Here is an 18,428-nt window from a genome sequence, read left to right as displayed (position 1 = left end):
CTTGGGATGTCAAGGACTTGGACTCGGAATGTCAAGGATTCGGACTTGGGATGTCAAGGACTCGGACTCGAAATGTCAAGGATTCGGACTTGGGATGTCAAGGACTTGGACTCGGAATGTCAAGGATTCGGACTTGGGATGTCAAGGATTCGGACTCGGAATGTCAAGGATTCGGACTCGGAATGTCAAGGATTCGGACTCGGAATGTCAAGGATTCGGACTTGGGATGTCAAGGACTTGGACTCGGAATGTCAAGGATTCGGACTCGGAATGTCAAGGATTCGGACTTGGGATGCCAAGGACTCGGACTTGGATTCGGAATGCCAAGGACTTGGACTCGGATCAGGTGGACTCGACTACAACACTGGTGGAATGCGCCCATCCACTGGCCTTGCACTGGACAATATCGTCAAGAGATTTTGCAGTATAACTTTTTGGGGGAGTTGATCAGAAAGATCTCTAACAGGTGAGGGCGAAACGAAACTACCGGAAGTAAGCTGAAACACGTGTCCTTTTGTGGTTTGTTTTCAACGTATCCAATCACGTGACTGTTGTCGCGAAGGGTGCACGAACCGGAAGGGTACGTAGTTCCGCGGACGCCTACTCTTTGGTTGTGCGGAGGCTTGGTGAATTAATTCTGCCTGCATCGTCTGTTCATGTAGAAAATGACCAAGGATCAAGTACCCCGCGGCACTACCAATCAATATTCGAGGGCAATTACTAAAAAAAATCATGGGGCAACAATATTGTGCTGTATGTAAATTAGTGTTTGATTGATGCGCAAGTGGTGTATGTAGATTACTGTATGTAGATGTATGTAGATTACTGTATGTAGATGTCTGTAGATTACTGTATGTAGATGTATGTAGATTACTGTATGTGGATGTATGTAGATTACTGTATGTAGATGTATGTAGATTACTGAATGTAGATGTATGTAGATTACTGTATGTAGATGCATGTAGATTACTGTATGTGGATGCTTGAGCGCCGCCTACTGGGCGGTGTGCGTGTGCACAACCACAAGTAATAAAGTACGTTGCATGCTGTGCCTGGGGGCTGTGGCCTTGTCTCGTCTCACGTACTCGTATCGTCAGCGAGCACCAGAAATATTATTGATTAAAGTACATCATTCAATTGAACGTTAAATTATTTAAATATAAATAGTTGTACATGGTGTTAACGACAGGCACACATCATTATATTTTTCTTCACAATTATTTCGTCAGCAACTGTTGGGATTTACAATTTTGTTGGGATTTATTTTTTAATATCAAATAACTCCTTATTTAAACTGATATCTATTTTATATTTTCAATATTCACCGGATTATTGAGATTTGATTAATGTGGGTTCGGTACTCTTCAGAGAGAAATTGCGGGTGTATTGCGCAGTTGTGCTGTACTTTTCCTTCTCACCTTTTCAGGTGCTGAATATCGGACGTGAGTAGGAAAAAAAAAATCAAGACAAAAACCTTTTTGTGACATGGATACATACATATATACATACATGTTTAATAAATATAGTTGGTCATTTCAATTACACAATGAGATGTGTATTTTTCTTTTGGCGCCAAATTTGTGTGGTGAATGGATGCTCTGGCTGCTTCTCTATTCAGCAGTGAGCGCTCTCTGTGGAGTTTGTTTAATTTTTACGCACTCTCCATTTCGTGCGTTCATTGTTCACAAACACTCGCACTCTCTCTTTCTCTCACACGGTTTTATCCTTTTCGGCGGCGTTCATGGACTGACACGTCACACGTTCATGGTTTGATGTCTCTCTCTACCTCACCTGCCCCGTTCCACCGACGCCATGGCCTCTCGAGGTGATATCAAGCAAATTACAGGTGCGGAACCTTCTTGGCAGGTGGTACTTTGGTCATTGATTCTGGTGATAGGTGTGGGTGGTATTTTAATTTTGTAATCGGGGATTTGTTTTTGCCTTTTAATTTATTGTTTATCGAATCGTAATTTGCGTGATATCGACACCTCACCTGGTCATGTCATTGTGATGCCAATACTCCTCACCACGTTAAAAATACCTTTTGGGTTTTTTGCTGTGACGGAGGGAATGGTAAGTCAAGATGGACACTTTAGTTCCACATAGATAACCACGATGTATGGAATTTTATTTCCTCTCTCTCTACCCTATGTAAGACTTTAATGATGATCATGTGGTTCTTCAGCTTGGCGAAAGCACAAGATCAAAGCGCAGAGATCGGGAAACCTGAAAGAAGAGGCCGCGACCTGTAACCAGTTGGGAGAGCTCCTCTCGAAGCATGGTGAGCGATGGATGTGTACCTTGGTGAGGTGTGTGTACCTCGGTGAGGTGTGTGTACCTCGGTGAGGTGTGTGTACCTCGGTGAGGTGTGTGTACCTTGGTGAGGTGTGTGTACCTTGGTGAGCGATGGATGTGTACCTTGGTGAGCGAGGTATGTGTACCTTGGTGAGGTGTGTGTACCTTGGTGAGCGATGGATGTGTACCTTGGTGAGCGGTGTATGTGTACCTTGGTGAGGTGTGTGTGTACCTTGGTGAGCGATGTATGTGTACCTTGGTGAGCGGTGTATGTGTACCTTGGTGAGCGAGGTATGTGTACCTTGGTGAGGTGTGTGTACCTTGGTGGGGGAGGTGTGTGTACCTTGGTGAGCGAGGTGTGTGTACCTTGGTGAGCGAGGTATGTGTACCTTGGTGAGCGAGGTATGTGTACCTTGGTGAGCGAGGTATGTGTACCTTGGTGAGCGAGGTATGTGTACCTTGGTGAGCGAGGTATGTGTACCTTGGTGAGCGAGGTATGTGTACCTTGGTGAGCGGTGTATGTGTACCTTGGTGAGGTGTGTGTACCTTGGTGAGCGAGGTATGTGTACCTTGGTGAGGTGTGTGTACCTTGGTGAGCGAGGTATGTGTACCTTGGTGAGGTGTGTGTACCTTGGTGAGGTGTGTGTACCTTGGTGAGGTGTGTGTACCTTGGTGAGCGATGGATGTGTACCTTGGTGAGGTGTGTACCTTGGTGAGTGAGGTATGTGTACCTTGGTGAGCGAGGTGTGTGCACCTTGGTGAGCAATGTATGTGTACTGTTGTGGATTTGAGAATTATGTTGTGGTTTTTTTATTATCGTTGTAATGAAGCTTGTGTAAATATCACCCTCCAGTTTGTGTGTAAAGGTCAAAGGTCGTCCCCTTAGTTATTCCATATACAATCACGTAGCAAATCATAGATTTCCTTTTTTTAGTAGTTATCTCCTTATTATGTGTATTAGTTCAAGGCTTTGTCTTCCATTAATTGACACTCCATTGCACCGAATTCAAATAAGGTAGATTCCCTTCGCATTCCCCTTTTTGTCAGCCATTGCCAACTGCATTGGGCGGTTTTCTGCGTGCGGTTTTCTGCATTCGCCGCTGCTGCTTTGGGACCGTGTTTTTCGCCGCAAGACTCCATTGAGCACGAGGTCATCTCGGAGCAGAAGGTGGGAGGAGTCAGCCCAGCGCCAGGAACAAGGCGTGGCCTTGCCAACGCCTCCTTTAGGGGCGGGATCGGTGAGCCCTCGCGACCAATCAAGGCCGAGGTGAGCTCACCGATGGGCGTGTCCTGGAGGCCGGCGGCTTGATCGCCCCAGGTGCGATAAAAGCGCGCGCAAGCCTTTTGAGGGAGACAGCAAGCTATTTGTGAAGGAGAGACGGCAGATGCGTGAGAGAGTTGGCAGTGCACCGAAGCCCAGTCGAGTCCAGTCCAGTTGAGGAGGAGCGGAGAGTCCAGTGGAGCGGCTGACCAAGGAAGCCCCCACAGCAGATGAGTGAGGAGTCCACCACCGCTGAATCCACCGCAGCTGGGTGGGGTTGAGTTTCTAACGGCAGTTCGACCCGCGGCCGCGAAGCAACGCCGCCGGACGAACGAGAGTGTGGAGAGTCGGCGGCTGCTCCCTCCCGGCCCGATCGTCCTCTGGTCTGAGCTGAATCTTCCCTCCTTTCCAGCCACTCGTGCCTGCCTTCATTGCCCATTCGTGTGAGTCTGTCTTTGTTTGTTCTGTCCTGGGTTTGTAAGTAAGACTGCCATAGGTAAGCTAGCGTTGCACTGTGTCATTCTGGTCCGTCCCTCTTTCTGTAATTATTTTCTTATTCTTCCTTCTTCCTTGGTTTCTTTGATTGTGTAAAGAGTAGTAATAAATTATATTTGTTCTTCCTACTTCTGCCTTCTTCTTCACATCCGTTCGTCTTTGAGGTTTCCACATTGAACACCTGTGGCACGATTTGGCCAACGTTCAAGGATCGGGTTAGTTTCTGTTAATAGTTCGTGCTGCGGTTGCTAAAACCGCTCGGCAATTAACATCTGTCCGCGGTCCGAACGGGGCTGCGCACCTGCCTTTCCGGAGGTAGCTGTGCAGCGTCAGGGACCCCGTCGGTCAGTCAAAGACGAGGGGATTAATCCCCCCTCGGTAAGGGGAACAGAGGCCGACGTTGGGTTCCGTAACAGTACCTTGGTGAGCGGTGTATGTGTACCTTGGTGAGCGGTGTATGTGTACCTTGGTGAGCGGTGTATGTGTACCTTGGTGAGCGGTGTATGTGTACCTTGGTGAGCGGTGAATGTGTACCTTGGTGAGCGGTGAATGTGTACCTTGGTGAGCGGTGTATGTGTACCTTGGTGAGGTGTGTGTACCTTGGTGAGCGAGGTATGTGTACCTTGGTGAGGTGTGTGTACCATGGTGAGGTGTGTGTACCTTGGTGAGCGAGGTATGTGTACCTTGGTGAGCGGTGTATGTGTACCTTGGTGAACGAGGTATGTGTACATTGGTGAGCGAGGTATGTGTACCTTGGTGAGGTGTGTGAACCTTGGTGAGCGAGGTATGTGTACCTTGGTGAGGTGTGTGTACCTTGGTGAGCGAGGTATGTGTACCTTGGTGAGCAGTGTATGTGTACCTTGGTGAGTGAGGCATGTGTACCTTGGTGAGCGAGGCATGTGTACCTTGGTGAGCGTTGTATGTGTACCTTGGTGAGCGGTGTATGTGTACCTTGGTGAGCGGTGTATGTGTACCTTGGTGAGTAGTGTATGTGTACCTTGGTGAGTGGTGCATGTGTACCTTGGTGAGCTGTATACGTGTACTTTGGTCAGCGAGGTATGTGTACCTTGGTGAGCGAGGTATGTGTACCTTGGTGAGCGGTGTATGTGTACCTTGGTGAGCGGTGTATGTGTACCTTGGTGAGCGGTGTATGTGTACCTTGGTGAGCGAGGTATGTGTACCTTGGTGAGCGAGGTATGTGTACCTTGGTGAGCGGTGTATGTGTACCTTGGTGAGCGGTGTATGTGTACCTTGGTGAGCGGTGTATGTGTACCTTGGTGAGCGGTGTATGTGTACCTTGGTGAGCGAGGTATGTGTACCTTGGTGAGCAGTGTATGTGTACCTTGGTGAGTGGTGCATGTGTACCTTGGTGAGCTGTATACGTGTACTTTGGTCAGCGAGGTATGTGTACCTTGGTGAGCGAGGTATGTGTACCTTGGTGAGCCAGGTATGTGTACCTTGGTGAGTGAGGTATGTGTACCTTGTTGAGCTGTATACATGTACCTTGGTGAGCGAGGTATGTGTACGTTGGTGAGGTGTGTGTGTACCTTGGTGAGGTGTGTGTACCTTGGTGAGCGAGGTATGTGTACCTTGGTGAGCGAGGCATGTGTACCTTGGTGAGCGAGGCATGTGTACCTTGGTGAGCGTTGTATGTGTACCTTGGTGAGCGGTGTATGTGTACCTTGGTGAGCGGTGTATGTGTACCTTGGTGAGTAGTGTATGTGTACCTTGGTGAGTGGTGCATGTGTACCTTGGTGAGCTGTATACGTGTACTTTGGTCAGCGAGGTATGTGTACCTTGGTGAGCGAGGTATGTGTACCTTGGTGAGCGGTGTATGTGTACCTTGGTGAGCGGTGTATGTGTACCTTGGTGAGCGGTGTATGTGTACCTTGGTGAGCGAGGTATGTGTACCTTGGTGAGCGAGGTATGTGTACCTTGGTGAGCGGTGTATGTGTACCTTGGTGAGCGGTGTATGTGTACCTTGGTGAGCGGTGTATGTGTACCTTGGTGAGCGGTGTATGTGTACCTTGGTGAGCGGTGTATGTGTACCTTGGTGAGCGGTGTATGTGTGCCTTGGTGAGCGGTGTATGTGTGCCTTGGTGAGCTGTGTGTCTGTGCCTTGGTGAGCTGTGTGTCTGTACCTTGGCAAGCTGTATGTTTGTATATTTATCTTGGCGAGCTGTGTACGTGTACCTTGGCGAGCTGTGTACGTGTACCTTGGCAAGCTGTATGTATGTATATTTATCTTGGCAAGCTGTGTATCTGTACCTTGGCGAGCTGTGTAGGTGTACCTTGGCGAGCTGTGTACGTGTACCTTGGCAAGCTGTATGTATGTATGTATATTTATCTTGGCAAGCTGTATGTATGTATATTTATCTTGGCGAGCTGTGTATCTGTACCTTGGCGAGCTGTATGTATTGTTGCGGATATGAGGACTGTATTTTTTTGATTGTGTTGTATTGTATTGGAAATTGTGATGAATTATTGCTTGAGTCTGGCCCCTCCTGCCTCCAGTGTTGTGTAAAGGTCAAAGGGCGTCCCGGTAGTTAATTCCATAAAAGCACACATTGAAGGACACGATAAAACCCTTGTTCAGTAGTTTATATCCTTATTATGTGTTTTAGATTAAGGCCTTGTCTTCCATTAAAATGACACTCCATTGCACCAAGTGAAAAAGATAGATTCCCTTCATCCTTCATTCCCATTCCCAAAACCTCCATTTCCCCTTTTGTAATGGCCAAGCCTCAATTTGGCAATTACATCCCCTCCAAAGCTGCCATTGGCCACGAGGCAGGGTCGGGGAAGAAAGGCGTGCCCGCCCGTCGTCATCAAGGGCGGAGCCAGAGGGTCGCGCGACCAACCATGGCCGAGGTGAGCACACCGATGGGCGTGTCCTGAAGGCCGGCGGCTTAATCGCCGGCGGCGTTATAAAAGCGCGCGCGCAAGAGTGACCAGGGCTGAGCTGCGTGGTGAGGTCCATGAAAAGAGCTGAGTCGTCAGAGGAAAGCTGCGGAGTTGTAAGGTCCAAGAGAGAGAAGGGAGATCATCCAGCAGCGATTCGTGTTCAAAGGAGATCATCCAGGAAAGCACAAAGCTTGCTATTCGTCGCCTTGCTCGCCAGCAGCAGCGTCCACAGCAGCAACAACACTCAACAGCCGCTTGGGGCCTGGACGGCGGTTTTGAGCAGGGCCACGAAGGAACGGCGGCTGCCCAATGCGCCGATCGTGCTGCCGGACCCGTTGGACCTCCCTCTCCTTCCAGCCAATCCACTCTGCAATTCCCCGTGTGAGTCCGTTTGTTTGTTCTGTCCTGGGTAGTTAATTAATTTTGTATAAGCTAGTATTTTCACTGTGTCTCTAAAAGCTTCTGTATATTATTTTATTATCTTTCCTCCTCCTTGGTTTCTTTGAGCCTGTAAATAGTAATAAATAGTAATCGTATTTCAAACCTTTTTTTGCCTTCGTTTTCCTCTTCTTCACATCCGTGTCGTCTTTGTCTTTTCCCTATTGAATATCTGTGGCGCGATACGGCCAACGTTTGGGGATCGGGTGAATCGGGGAAACTGTTAGGTCGTGGTGCCATCCGCTCGGCAAACCAACATCCTTAACCGCGGACCGTAACAATTGGTGCCTGGGAGTGGGATTCGGGGCCCGAACCAAATTTTTAAAACATTTAGAAAAAAATTTGGTCAAAATTTGGAGCGGCCGAAATTTGTTTTGTTAAAGAAAAACCCGAATTTTGAAATCGCGCCATGGCTGGTCAAGGCGATCGGATGCAGGTGGGTGAGCTAGAGGAGGGGTTAGGAGTAACCCAGGATCAGAGGGACGAAGTAGAGGAGAACATTAGCAATGTGGTTGAGGAGGTTTCAGGCGCGCAAAATGGCGTCCTCGCGCACGTGGTTGTAGCGGCACCAAATTTTGCCGCGCCCGTGACCGTAGCAGCACCAAATTGCGCTGCGCACGTGGTCGCGGCAGCCGAGCCAGAAATGCCAGAGTACATGCGAGTCTTTATGATTCAAATGATGGCAAAAATGGATGTCCAAAATGATAAGTCCACCCGAGAGCAAAGAGAAATGGGTGAGCGGATAAGGGACGAATTGGGGGGCAAAATGGGTGAAATGGGGGGCAAAATGGGGGGCAAAATGGGAGAAATGGGGGGCCAAATGGGGGCAATGAGGGGTACCGTTGAGGGGTTAGACAAGAAATTTGAGGGGTTAGACAATGGGATAGAAGGGGTGAAACATGGGTTAATGGGGTTAGAAAATAGGATGGAAGGCAAATTGCGGGAAATAGGGGAGCAATCCATCCGCCCGAGAAATTAAACAAATGGGAGAGCAGATAGAGGAGGTGAAAATCGGGGTAGAAACCAAACTGGATGCTCAGAGGGATGAATTGGAACAGATGAGGGTAGCATCTACAAAAGAGAGGGAGGAGATGAAGGAGGAGATACGACGAGGTGTAAGTGAGGAGGTCTCGGGGGTACGCGAGGAGGTAAAGCGAGGTGAAAAGCGTATGGAGAAAGAGGTGAGGAATAATACGGCGAGGTTACAGGGGGGAATAGAGGGTCTGACGAGGGGAGTAGAACAGCTGACAGTGGGACAAAAGGAACTCGTGGACCAAGTGGAAAAGAACACTGCAATAATCGGGGGGTTAAAAGCGACACAAAAGGACATGAAAAATGAATTAATAGCGACACAGAAGGAATGTCAGATGGTACATGAGGGGTTGACGAAGAAGTTGGAAGAGGTGACAGAAGTAATGGAGACGAAGGACCGAGAGGTAAGGACGCACATAGAAACGGTTAAAGTGGCGTGGCGTTAGAGGAAGAGATAGAGGGGGCGCATCGGGAGATGAAGGAGGTAAAGGAAAAATTAGAGGAGGTGGAAGAAGGGGTGAGTGAAATTAAGAAGAGACGAAGGGAAACTAAAAAGGAAATAAAGGAGGAGGTAATGGAATTGGTACAAGGTCTGTGCTCGAATCGTGATGATGTGCTCACTAACCAAATAAAGAGTTTGCAGGTGGCAGAGGAGGTGCGGAGACGAGGTGCCAAGGTGAGTGGCGATATATTCGGAAATGCATATGATGTGAGGGGAGCTTCAGTCGGCTTGGGGGTTGATTTGGATCCGGGCGTTCGTGAGGGACCAATGGTGAGATGTATGACTGGTCCGGAGTGTATGGACAGAGGAGGTGTGCAAGGAGGTCTGGCTATGGGGAGTGAGGGGGGTGCTGGTGAGCAAGGGTGTGCGGGTATGGAGTGGGTAGCGGGTTGCGGAAGGGCGGCCCAGGCATCGACACCAGGAGGGGTAGTGTTTGGAGGGACGGGGGATGCGCGGGAGCCCCCCGGGAATAGCGTACTGTGGGAGCCCGAACGGTTTGGTCCCGCGTTGATCCCGCAAGGAGTGACGCGCAGGGTCCGACCTTCGGCGCCCACAAGGTCCCACTCGCGCCGTATGACGGCAAAAGCGATTTGAGGGCGTACCTGGCGCAGTTTGAGTACGTGTGTAAAGGCAACGGTTGGAATCCGGACAAAGGTGGAGTACACCTGGTAGGGGCACTGCGCGGTGCGGCGGCGGAGGTGCTGACAGCTTTACCACCGGGTGCTCTCACCCTGCCAGCTCTCCGTGCGGCTTTAATTAATCGTTTCGGTATCGAGCAGCAAAGTGAGCTTGTTAAAGCTCAACTTGCGCAGCGAAAACGCAAGCCCCAGGAGACCATCGGGGAACTTGCGCACGATATTCGCCGCGCGGTAGGGATTGCACAAGCGGACATGGCAACGAGTTCTCAGGAAAGCCTGGCGCTGGATCACTTTATCCAGGCCCTTCCGGATCTGGAGCTCCGACAACAGCTCGCCATGTGGCGCCCGCAGACCATGAGTCAGGCGGCCGACGCTGCAGCCCGTTGGGAAGCAGCGAGGCCCCTGGCCCGGGGAGGCGAGCGCCACGCAGTGGCGGTGCGTCAGGTGGGGCCCGAAATGGGGGGCGGCCCCCTAAGGGGGCCCGCCCCCGACGGGGGCCCTGACCTGGAGAGCATGGTTCGGAGGCTGGTGGATCGGCGTCTAGCGGGACCTGGACCATGGCAGGCGGCTCCAGTGGTAGCCCCCGGTAGTCCCCGACAGAGTACCCCAATTCGGACATACAGGGGGGGGAATTTGGAATACCGGAGGCAAGCACCTTACCAGGTGAGGTGCTATAATTGTGCTCGGATGGGTCACCGTGCGTGGGAGTGTCGAGCTCCGCGCCGGGATGTTCCCCGCCAACCGATGCCCTCAACTCCGCCCCATATCGATCGGCCCAGCCGACCTCAGACACCCCCCCGCCAGGGCCCGGGAAACTAGAACGTGCCGGGCATGCAGGGCGGTGTTCGGCAGTAGGGGATGGGGAGAAGCCCTCGTTGACGCGACAGGTCATTCATTGTGGCCAAATTGGAACAGGTAGTTTGACAATTCGGTGCAAAATTGCCGGCGTGGGGGTAGACGCCGTGGTGGACACGGGAGCTAGCGCCACGATCATCAGCCCCGTGGTCCTTAATTCGAGTGCAGACGGCTGGGGTAAAATCCAGCGTCTGGAAAATCATAGCTTGCAGCTGGCTACCGGGGCAACGGATCCGATCATAGGGCGTGGTTTTGTGACCCTCAAGTTGGGATCGGTAAAGCAAGAGATAGAGGTTTGGGTGGCGGAGGTGTGCGACCCGTGCTTTATAGGGTTGGATTTGTTGACTGCCGGCGGTTGTAAAATTGACTTGGGCCGGGGGATCCTGCAATGGGGGGTGGAAGAGCTACTGTTGGAGGGGGTGAGCACGGCCGAGAGGGTGGAGGTGGAGGCTCCTGAGGCCGTGACCATCCCTCCGGGGGCCGAGGCCATAGTGCCGGCCCGATGGTCAGCCCGCCCGACATGGCAGGAATCCTGCGGCGAACCGGTGGCAGCGCGATCCATACCTGGTTTAATCGTGGGCCGCACCCTTGTAAAAACGGACGGGCCGGTAGTGGCCGTCCGAGTAATTAATATTAGCACAGAACCACGCACTATAGTGAGGGGCACAAAGGTAGCTGGCTGCACCCCAGTTAGAGAAGTCGCGTCAGTGAGGGGCGAGAACATCCAGCCGAGCCGGCCCCAGGGGGAGCCTTCAATAAGTTCTAGGAATTGGCCCGATCCCATTTGCGAGATGGTAAATCGGAGTAGCATAGAGTTGGGAGGTACCCAGAGGGAGGACTTACACAAACTGGTTGGGTCCCATTTGGACCTCTTCTCCTTGTCCACCCAGGATATTGGACGTACGGGCCTGGTGAAACATCAGATCCACACTGGTGAGGCCCGGCCTATTCGTCAGGCCGCCCGACGGCTCCCTTGGAGCAAGAGGGCGGAAGCTGACGAGCAGGTTGAAAAAATGCTCGACGCAGGCGTGATCGAGCCCTCGGGAAGTCCTTGGATGTCACCTGTTGTGCTGGTCAAAAAGAAAGATGGGACCACGCGGTTCTGCGTGGACTATCGCCAGCTAAACAACGTGACACTCAAGGACTCATATCCCCTGCCAAGGATTGATGACACCCTCGATGCCGTTGCGGGCTCAAATTGGTTCACAACTTTGGACCTCAAGAGTGGGTATTGGCAGGTGGAGATGGATCGGACAGGGAAGGAGAAAACGGCATTTTCCACAGGTAAGGGGCTGTATCGGTTCACTGTGATGCCGTTTGGTTTGTGTAACGCCCCCGCCACCTTTGAGAGATTAATGGAGCATGTGCTAGGCGGCATGCCATGGCAATCATGCCTGACGTCCTGGTACATGCCAAGACCTTCCCCCAGGCGTTAGCTAATTTGGACCAGGTGTTCGGGTGCCTCAGACAGGCAGGGTTAAAGCTGAACCCGAGTAAGTGCACTTTGTTTGCAAGAGAGGTGGCCTATCTAGGTCACGTGATCGGCTGCGAGGGGGTAAAAACGGACCCAGACAAAATTAAAGCGGTAGAGGAGTGGCCCGCACCACGTACCATCAAAGAGGTGCGGGGATTTTTAGGACTCTGCTCCTACTACTGGCGCTTTGTGGCGAAATTTGCGGAGTTGGCCCGTCCCCTCCACCGGCTTACGGAGAAGGGGACGCGATTTAATTGGACGCGGGAGTGCCACGAGGCCTTCCAAAAATTGAAGGGGTGTCTAACATCCACACCCCTTCTAGCTTACCCCACTAGCGACGGGACATTTACCCTGGACACGGATGCGAGCCAGGAAGGATTGGGCGCAGTTTTGTCTCAGACACAGGAGGGCGTGGAGAGAGTGATTGGTTATTATAGTCGGGCCTTAAGTAGGCCCGAGCGAAATTATTGTGTCACTCGCAAAGAGTTATTGGCTATGCTGGCTGCCATGAACCATTTCCACCCGTACCTGTACAGGCGGAAATTTTCGGTTCGAACTGACCATTCCTCCTTGCAATGGCTCCTTCGGTTCAAGGAACCGGAGGGCCAAATTGCAAGGTGGTTGGAAAAGTTGCAGCAGTACGATTTTGATGTGACCCATAGGGCCGGGAAGGCCCATGGTAATGCAGACGCACTCTCTCGGCGTCCTTGTCTGGGGGAAAACTGCAAATTTTGTGCGAGACACGAGGAGAGGGAGCAATTGGGCGATTCTGCCCCGATTCTCGTCGTCCGGGCAACCCGGGTGAGAGGGCCAATTTTGCCACTAACCGCGGACGAGGAATTTGGAGATTTGGCTTGGAGCACGGCCCAGCAGGAGGATCCTTTCCTGGGGCCGGTGTTCAAATGGGTCAGATTGGGGCAAAGACCAAAGGGGGAAGAGGTCACCCCCCTCGGGGCGCAAACAAAGGCGTATTGGGCTCAGTGGCAGACCCTGGAGTTGGAAGGCAACATCTTATATCGCAAGTGGGTGGAGGTTCCCTCTGAAAGAACTTCCTGGCTGGTGATAGTCCCTGACAAATTTAAGAACGTCATATTGCAACAGGTGCATGGTACCCGCTCCGGCGGCCATTTGGGCAGGACAAAGACAATATCTCGGGTCCGCCGGAGGTTCTATTGGGTGAATATGGGGCGCGACATACAGGACTGGTGTCGGAGATGCGACGCCTGTTCTGCCAAAAAGGGACCAGCACGGAGGATGAGGGCCCCCCTTCAATTACATCAGGTGGGGGCCCCCCTTGAGCGGGTGGCTATGGATATTCTAGGACCGCTGCCCCGCACCCGCCAAGGTAATAAGTATATCCTCGTTGTAATGGACTATTTCACCAAGTGGCCGGAGGCCTATGCCCTCCCCAACCAAGAAGCAGGGGTGGTAGCACAGGCCTTCGTAGAAGGATTTGTATGTCGGCACGGGATTCCACAGGAGCTGCGCAACGATGAGGGACGAAATTTTGAGAGCCAATTATTAAAAGATGTGTGCAGACTCCTGTCAATTCGAAAGACCAGAACCACGCCCTTGCGGCCACAATCTGACGGGATGGTGGAAAGATTCAACAGAACATTGATCCAACAACTGGCATTGTTCACCACCACCCGTCAGGATGACTGGGATGAACATCTCCCGTACCTGTTGATGGCCTACCGAACTAGCCAGCACGGGGCCACCGCATGCAGTCCAGCGTTGCTCATGTATGGGCAGGAGTTACGGGCTCCCGCCGACTTGCTATGCGGTCCCGTGCCAGACACCACGGATACACCGCCGAGGGAGGGTTACGCACGTCACCTGGAGGAAGGCATGGAGCGCGTCCATGCCTTCGCCCGCCGCCAGCTCCATCTGGCGGGGGCCAAGATGAAGCGCAGGTACGACGACCGGAGCCAGGGGAGTCAATACGCTCCGGGGATGAAGATTTGGTTCTTTAATCCCCGGAGGCGGAAGGGTAGGTGCCCAAAACTCACCTCCCCCTGGAAAGGCCCGGGAGTCGTCCTGTCGCAAGTCTGTGACGTGGTCGTTAAGATCAAAATGGGGCCACGGCCCCCACCTCGGATCGTCCATGCCGACCGGATAAGACCTTATGCCGGCGAGCAGGCGCCCTCATGGATCGCCTCGGCTCTAGATGCCGAGGCAGGACCCAGTACCTCTTGCGACGGGGGCTCGTAGCGTCAGAGGACTGGGGGGATGGTAGTGGAACGTCCCCGATGTGGTGGGATGGCAACGCTGTCATCCCTCACAACGGGGGCAAAGGAGCACTAGATTTATGGGGTTTATGGCAGTCAAAACTAGCCCGGGAGGGTTAGGATATATCGTGTGTAGGGATCTAGAGAGATGACCTTAGGTAACGTTAAGATTAGGTAGTGACAATGATACCTGTAGTGGGGACGCAGGTAGATTAGAGTGGATGATAATGACGTGGTATGTGCTTAGTTTAAAGGGAAGACGGGGAGCACTAAGTTAGCAGGGCAACAGGTAGTTCAGATGATGCCGTGTGTGTGAGGATCGAAAGTGTATTGAGCAGGGTATGAGTAACTGATTGTGATTGTGAGTAGTCGTGTGATTGCACAGGTGTGCAACTGGACAGGTGGATGGAGCAGTGTATGAGTGATAGTGATATGAGTTGTGCTGACCAAATGGTCCAGGAAGGAAGGAGGGTGCAGGTGGGCCCAGGTGTGATTGCACAGGTGTGCAACAACAGGTGAATGGAGAACAGGTGTATGGAATAAATGGTATGGAATATATGGAGTATTGGAATGGATGGTCGTGGAGTGAGTATGGTGGAAACTGTGGAGTGGAGTGGATGGTGCGAAGGTGTGGATGGGGGAAAGGAGGATGGACCCCCATCACGAATACCCGGGGAAGGTAGTGTAAGTGTTAGGTAGAGGGTATAGGTAAATTGTGGTTGGATATTGGCATCTGTGGTGCGTGGTGAAAGAATGGTATTTGGATGGGTGCATTAGTGTTGTGGAAATGGCTGGGCGTGTAGCCTGTTAGTGTGTGTAGTTGGTTTGGGCACTCCACCACTGTGAGGATGTCGGCCAGGTGAGGCCGCAGGTGGGCTCTGGGAGCCGGTAGTTGTGGATGGGGCCCGAGGATCCGGAGGACGGACCCGGGTAGCCCAGTGCCAGAGGGCACCAAGGGGTGGCAGAGCCAGGAGGGGCCTTCCCCAGTTAGTTAGGTTAGGGTGAGGAGCTAGGTAAGCTCGGGTGGCAACTACAGTGGTGGAGGTGTGCAGGTGGGTAGACCTGCTGGGAGAGCTACACGCCCCAGCCCAGAAATTGTGCAAGGGCACCGGGAGATGAATCGGGGGAGTGAGACCCCAAATTGAGAAGCACCACAGTTTGGTCAATGGGAATTGGTTTTTAGAACCCATAGTGTAAGTTGGCCAATGGATTGGCAGGGAAGACCCCGGGTAGAGTAAAGTGTGTTGAAGTAATTTAGAGGATAGTTAGGATTGAAGTCTCCTCGCACCATCTACATCCACTCACCTGAGGTGACGTAACTCCACACCATGCCATGTTTTTATTATTTTTGATGCAAATGTTTGGAATGTGAGACGCATCATGACGTGGGTGTGACATTGTGCTTGTTGTTCCATCTCTCCCTCCTTATGAGGATTGATGATGAATTGGGTGATGGCAAATTTTAGATAGAGGGATTGTGGAGACGAATTTGGTATAGGGGAAATATGGGGAAGACGTGACAGTAGTGACGGATTTGTAAATGTGTAGATTGTTGTACATATGGGGTAAGGGCAAGGGTAGTGTAGGTGACAGGGGGGTGACGTACGGTAGGGACGAGCTTTCTCACTTCGCTCTCCGTACGCACTTCGCCTTGCATTGCCTTGTTTGATGTGTACCCTTGTGACCTTACCCCTCGCTCATCTGTCTGTCCCCCCTTTTGTCTCCCACATGAGGACCTGAGCGCCACTGGGCGCCGAGGGGAGCGTGCGTGAGTCGGCCATTGTGCGCCCGGAACTCCCAGAACCAGCTGTCTGCATCGATGCACCACATTATGGTCCACATGTCTGTGGCCGAGCACCACTTATGGACCCCATGGGTTGGGGCATGGCCCCTCTGCTGGAACCGGCCATGAAGGCCCGAAATCTTGCTGGCGGACCTTGGCCACAGGGCACCGATGCCCCACAGGTGAACCACACGTCGTCGGCCCTGTGGGCCATAAATAAAGAAAATAAAAACGGACACGGTAAGTGCATTTTATTGCAAATAGGCCGCCAGCAAAGGAAAAAGACAACAACTGGAAGAAAATAATAATAGCCAGCAGAGGGAGCCGAAGAGCAAGAGACCACCTGCAGGGTTAGGGGTTGTTGTTTTTATTTTTTATTCATTGAACAATGATGACTGTGCACCGATTGGTGCCTGAGGGTGTATTGGTGCGTTTTTGGGTGCTTTCATGGTGCATTGATGCAGAGCAGACTGTCTCCCCCCCAGAAAGAACAATCACAGGTCTTGGGTTGCGTTTTGTAAATAAAGTAGCGTCACTGTAAATAATGCTCCCCACCGTCAGTGTGTAGTTTGAAGACCATTCCGCAATTCGGTTAACTGTGGGCGTGAGTCTGTTAGGTAGGGTGCAATGGAGCAGCGGGACATATTTATCTATGTTTTAAAACTGTCGCACTCAGGGTCAGGTTAAAAGTAGAGGGAACTACACCTACGTGTCACACTAAATTAAAGTTGTAGGCCCGGGAAGTGCCTAAGAGGAGGAGGGTGCAGTGTTGCGGATATGAGGACTGTATTTTTTTGATTGTGTTGTATTGTATTGGAAATTGTTATGAATTATTGCTTGAGTCTGGCCCCTCCTGCCTCCAGTGTTGTGTAAAGGTCAAAGGGCGTCCCGGTAGTTAATTCCATAAAAGCACACATTGAAGGACACGATAAAACCCTTGTTCAGTAGTTTATATCCTTATTATGTGTTTTAGATTAAGGCCTTGTCTTCCATTAAAATGACACTCCATTGCACCAAGTGAAAAAGATAGATTCCCTTCATCCTTCATTCCCATTCCCAAAACCTCCATTTCCCCTTTCGTAATGGCCAAGCCTCAATTTGGCAATTACATCCCCTCCAAAGCCGCCATTGGCCACGAGGCAGGGTCGGGGAAGAAAGGCGTGCCCGCCCGTCATCAAGGGCGGAGCCAGAGTGTCGCGCGACCAACCATGGCCGAGGTGAGCACACCGATGGGCGTGTCCTGAAGGCCGGCGGCTTAATCGCCGGCAGCGTTATAAAAGCGCGCGCGCAAGAGTGACCAGGGCTGAGCTGCGTGGTGAGGTCCATGAAAAGAGCTGAGTCGTCAGAGGAAAGCTGCGGAGTTGTAAGGTCCAAGAGAGAGAAGGGAGATCATCCAGCAGCGATTCTTGTTCAAAGGAGATCATCCAGGAAAGCACAAAGCCTGCTATTCGTCGCCTTGCTCGCCAGCAGCAGCGTCCACAGCAGCAACAACACTCAACAGCCGCTTGGGCCCTGGACGGCGGTTTTGAGCAGGGCCGCGAAGGAACGGCAGCTGCCCAACGCGCCGATCATGCTGCCGGACCCGTTGGACCTCCCTCTCCTTCCAGCCAATCCACTCTGCAATTCCCCGTGTGAGTCCGTTTCTGTTTGTTCTGTCCTGGGTAGTTAATTAAGTTTGTATAAGCTAGTATTTTCACTGTCTCTAAAAGCTTCTGTATATTATTTTATTATCTTTCCTCCTCCTTGGTTTCTTTGAGCCTGTAAATAGTAATAAATAGTAATCGTATTTCAAACCTTTTTTTGCCTTCGTTTTCCTCTTCTTCACATCCGTGTCGTCTTTGTCTTTTCCCTATTGAATATCTGTGGCGCGATACGGCCAACGTTTGGGGATCGGGTGAATCGGGGAAACTGTTAGGTCGCGGTGCCATCCGCTCAGCAAACCAACATCCTTCAACGCGGACCGTAACAGCATGTATATTTATATTGGTGAGCTGTGTATCTGTACCGTGGCGAGCTGTGTACGTGTACCTTGGCGAGCTGTGTACGTGTACCTTGGCAAGCTGTATGTATGTATATTTATCTTGGCAAGCTGTATGTATGTATATTTATTTTGGCGAGCTGTGTATGTGTACGTTGGCGATCTGTGTATGTGTACGTTGGCGAGCTGTGTATGTGTACGTTGGCGAGCTGTATGTATGTATATTTATCTTGGCGAGCTGTGTACGTTGGCGAGCTGTGTATATACGTTGGCGAGCTGTGTATGTGTACGTTGGCGAGCTGTATGTATATTTATCTTGGCGAGCTTGTGTACGTGTACCTTGGCGAGCTGTGAACATGTACGTTGACGAGCTGTGTACGTGTACCTTGGTGAGCTGTGTACGTGTACCTTGGCGAGCTGTGTACGTGTACCTTGGCAAGCTGTATGTAGGTATATTGATCTTGGTGAGCTGGGTGTATGTATATTTATTTTGGCGAGCTGTGTACGTGTATCTTGGCGAGCTGTGTACGTGTACCTTGGCG

At 51.5% G+C, this 18,428-nt stretch overlaps 1 protein-coding gene across 4 annotated transcripts in view; it reads left to right on the top strand.

The window, feature by feature from the left end:
- The first annotated feature begins 1,522 nt into the window (after positions 1-1,522).
- The window catches only part of TONSL (tonsoku like, DNA repair protein), a 117,124-nt gene continuing 100,218 nt past the window's right edge, over positions 1,523-18,428 (top strand). For 3 of the 4 annotated variants that reach the window (XR_013624907.1, XR_010986286.2, XM_068130249.2), the window contains exons 1-2: positions 1,569-1,846; positions 2,186-2,281. Coding sequence is in view for 2 of the 4 variants with exons in the window: in XM_068130249.2 (XP_067986350.2) it covers positions 1,813-1,846; positions 2,186-2,281 (130 nt within the window). In the remaining 2 variants the exon portion in view is untranslated. Of the gene's footprint in view, positions 1,847-2,185; positions 2,282-18,428 lie in introns of all 4 variants that reach the window. The other variant, XM_068130248.2, reaches the window with a different exon arrangement.

The sequence above is a fragment of the Myxine glutinosa genome, chromosome 11, assembly GCF_964187855.1.
Source record: "Myxine glutinosa chromosome 11, kmMyxGlut1.1, whole genome shotgun sequence".
Taxonomy (NCBI): domain Eukaryota; kingdom Metazoa; phylum Chordata; class Myxini; order Myxiniformes; family Myxinidae; genus Myxine; species Myxine glutinosa.
The sequence above is the reverse complement of the archived record's forward strand: the minus strand, read 5'-3'. Positions and strand labels throughout refer to the sequence as shown.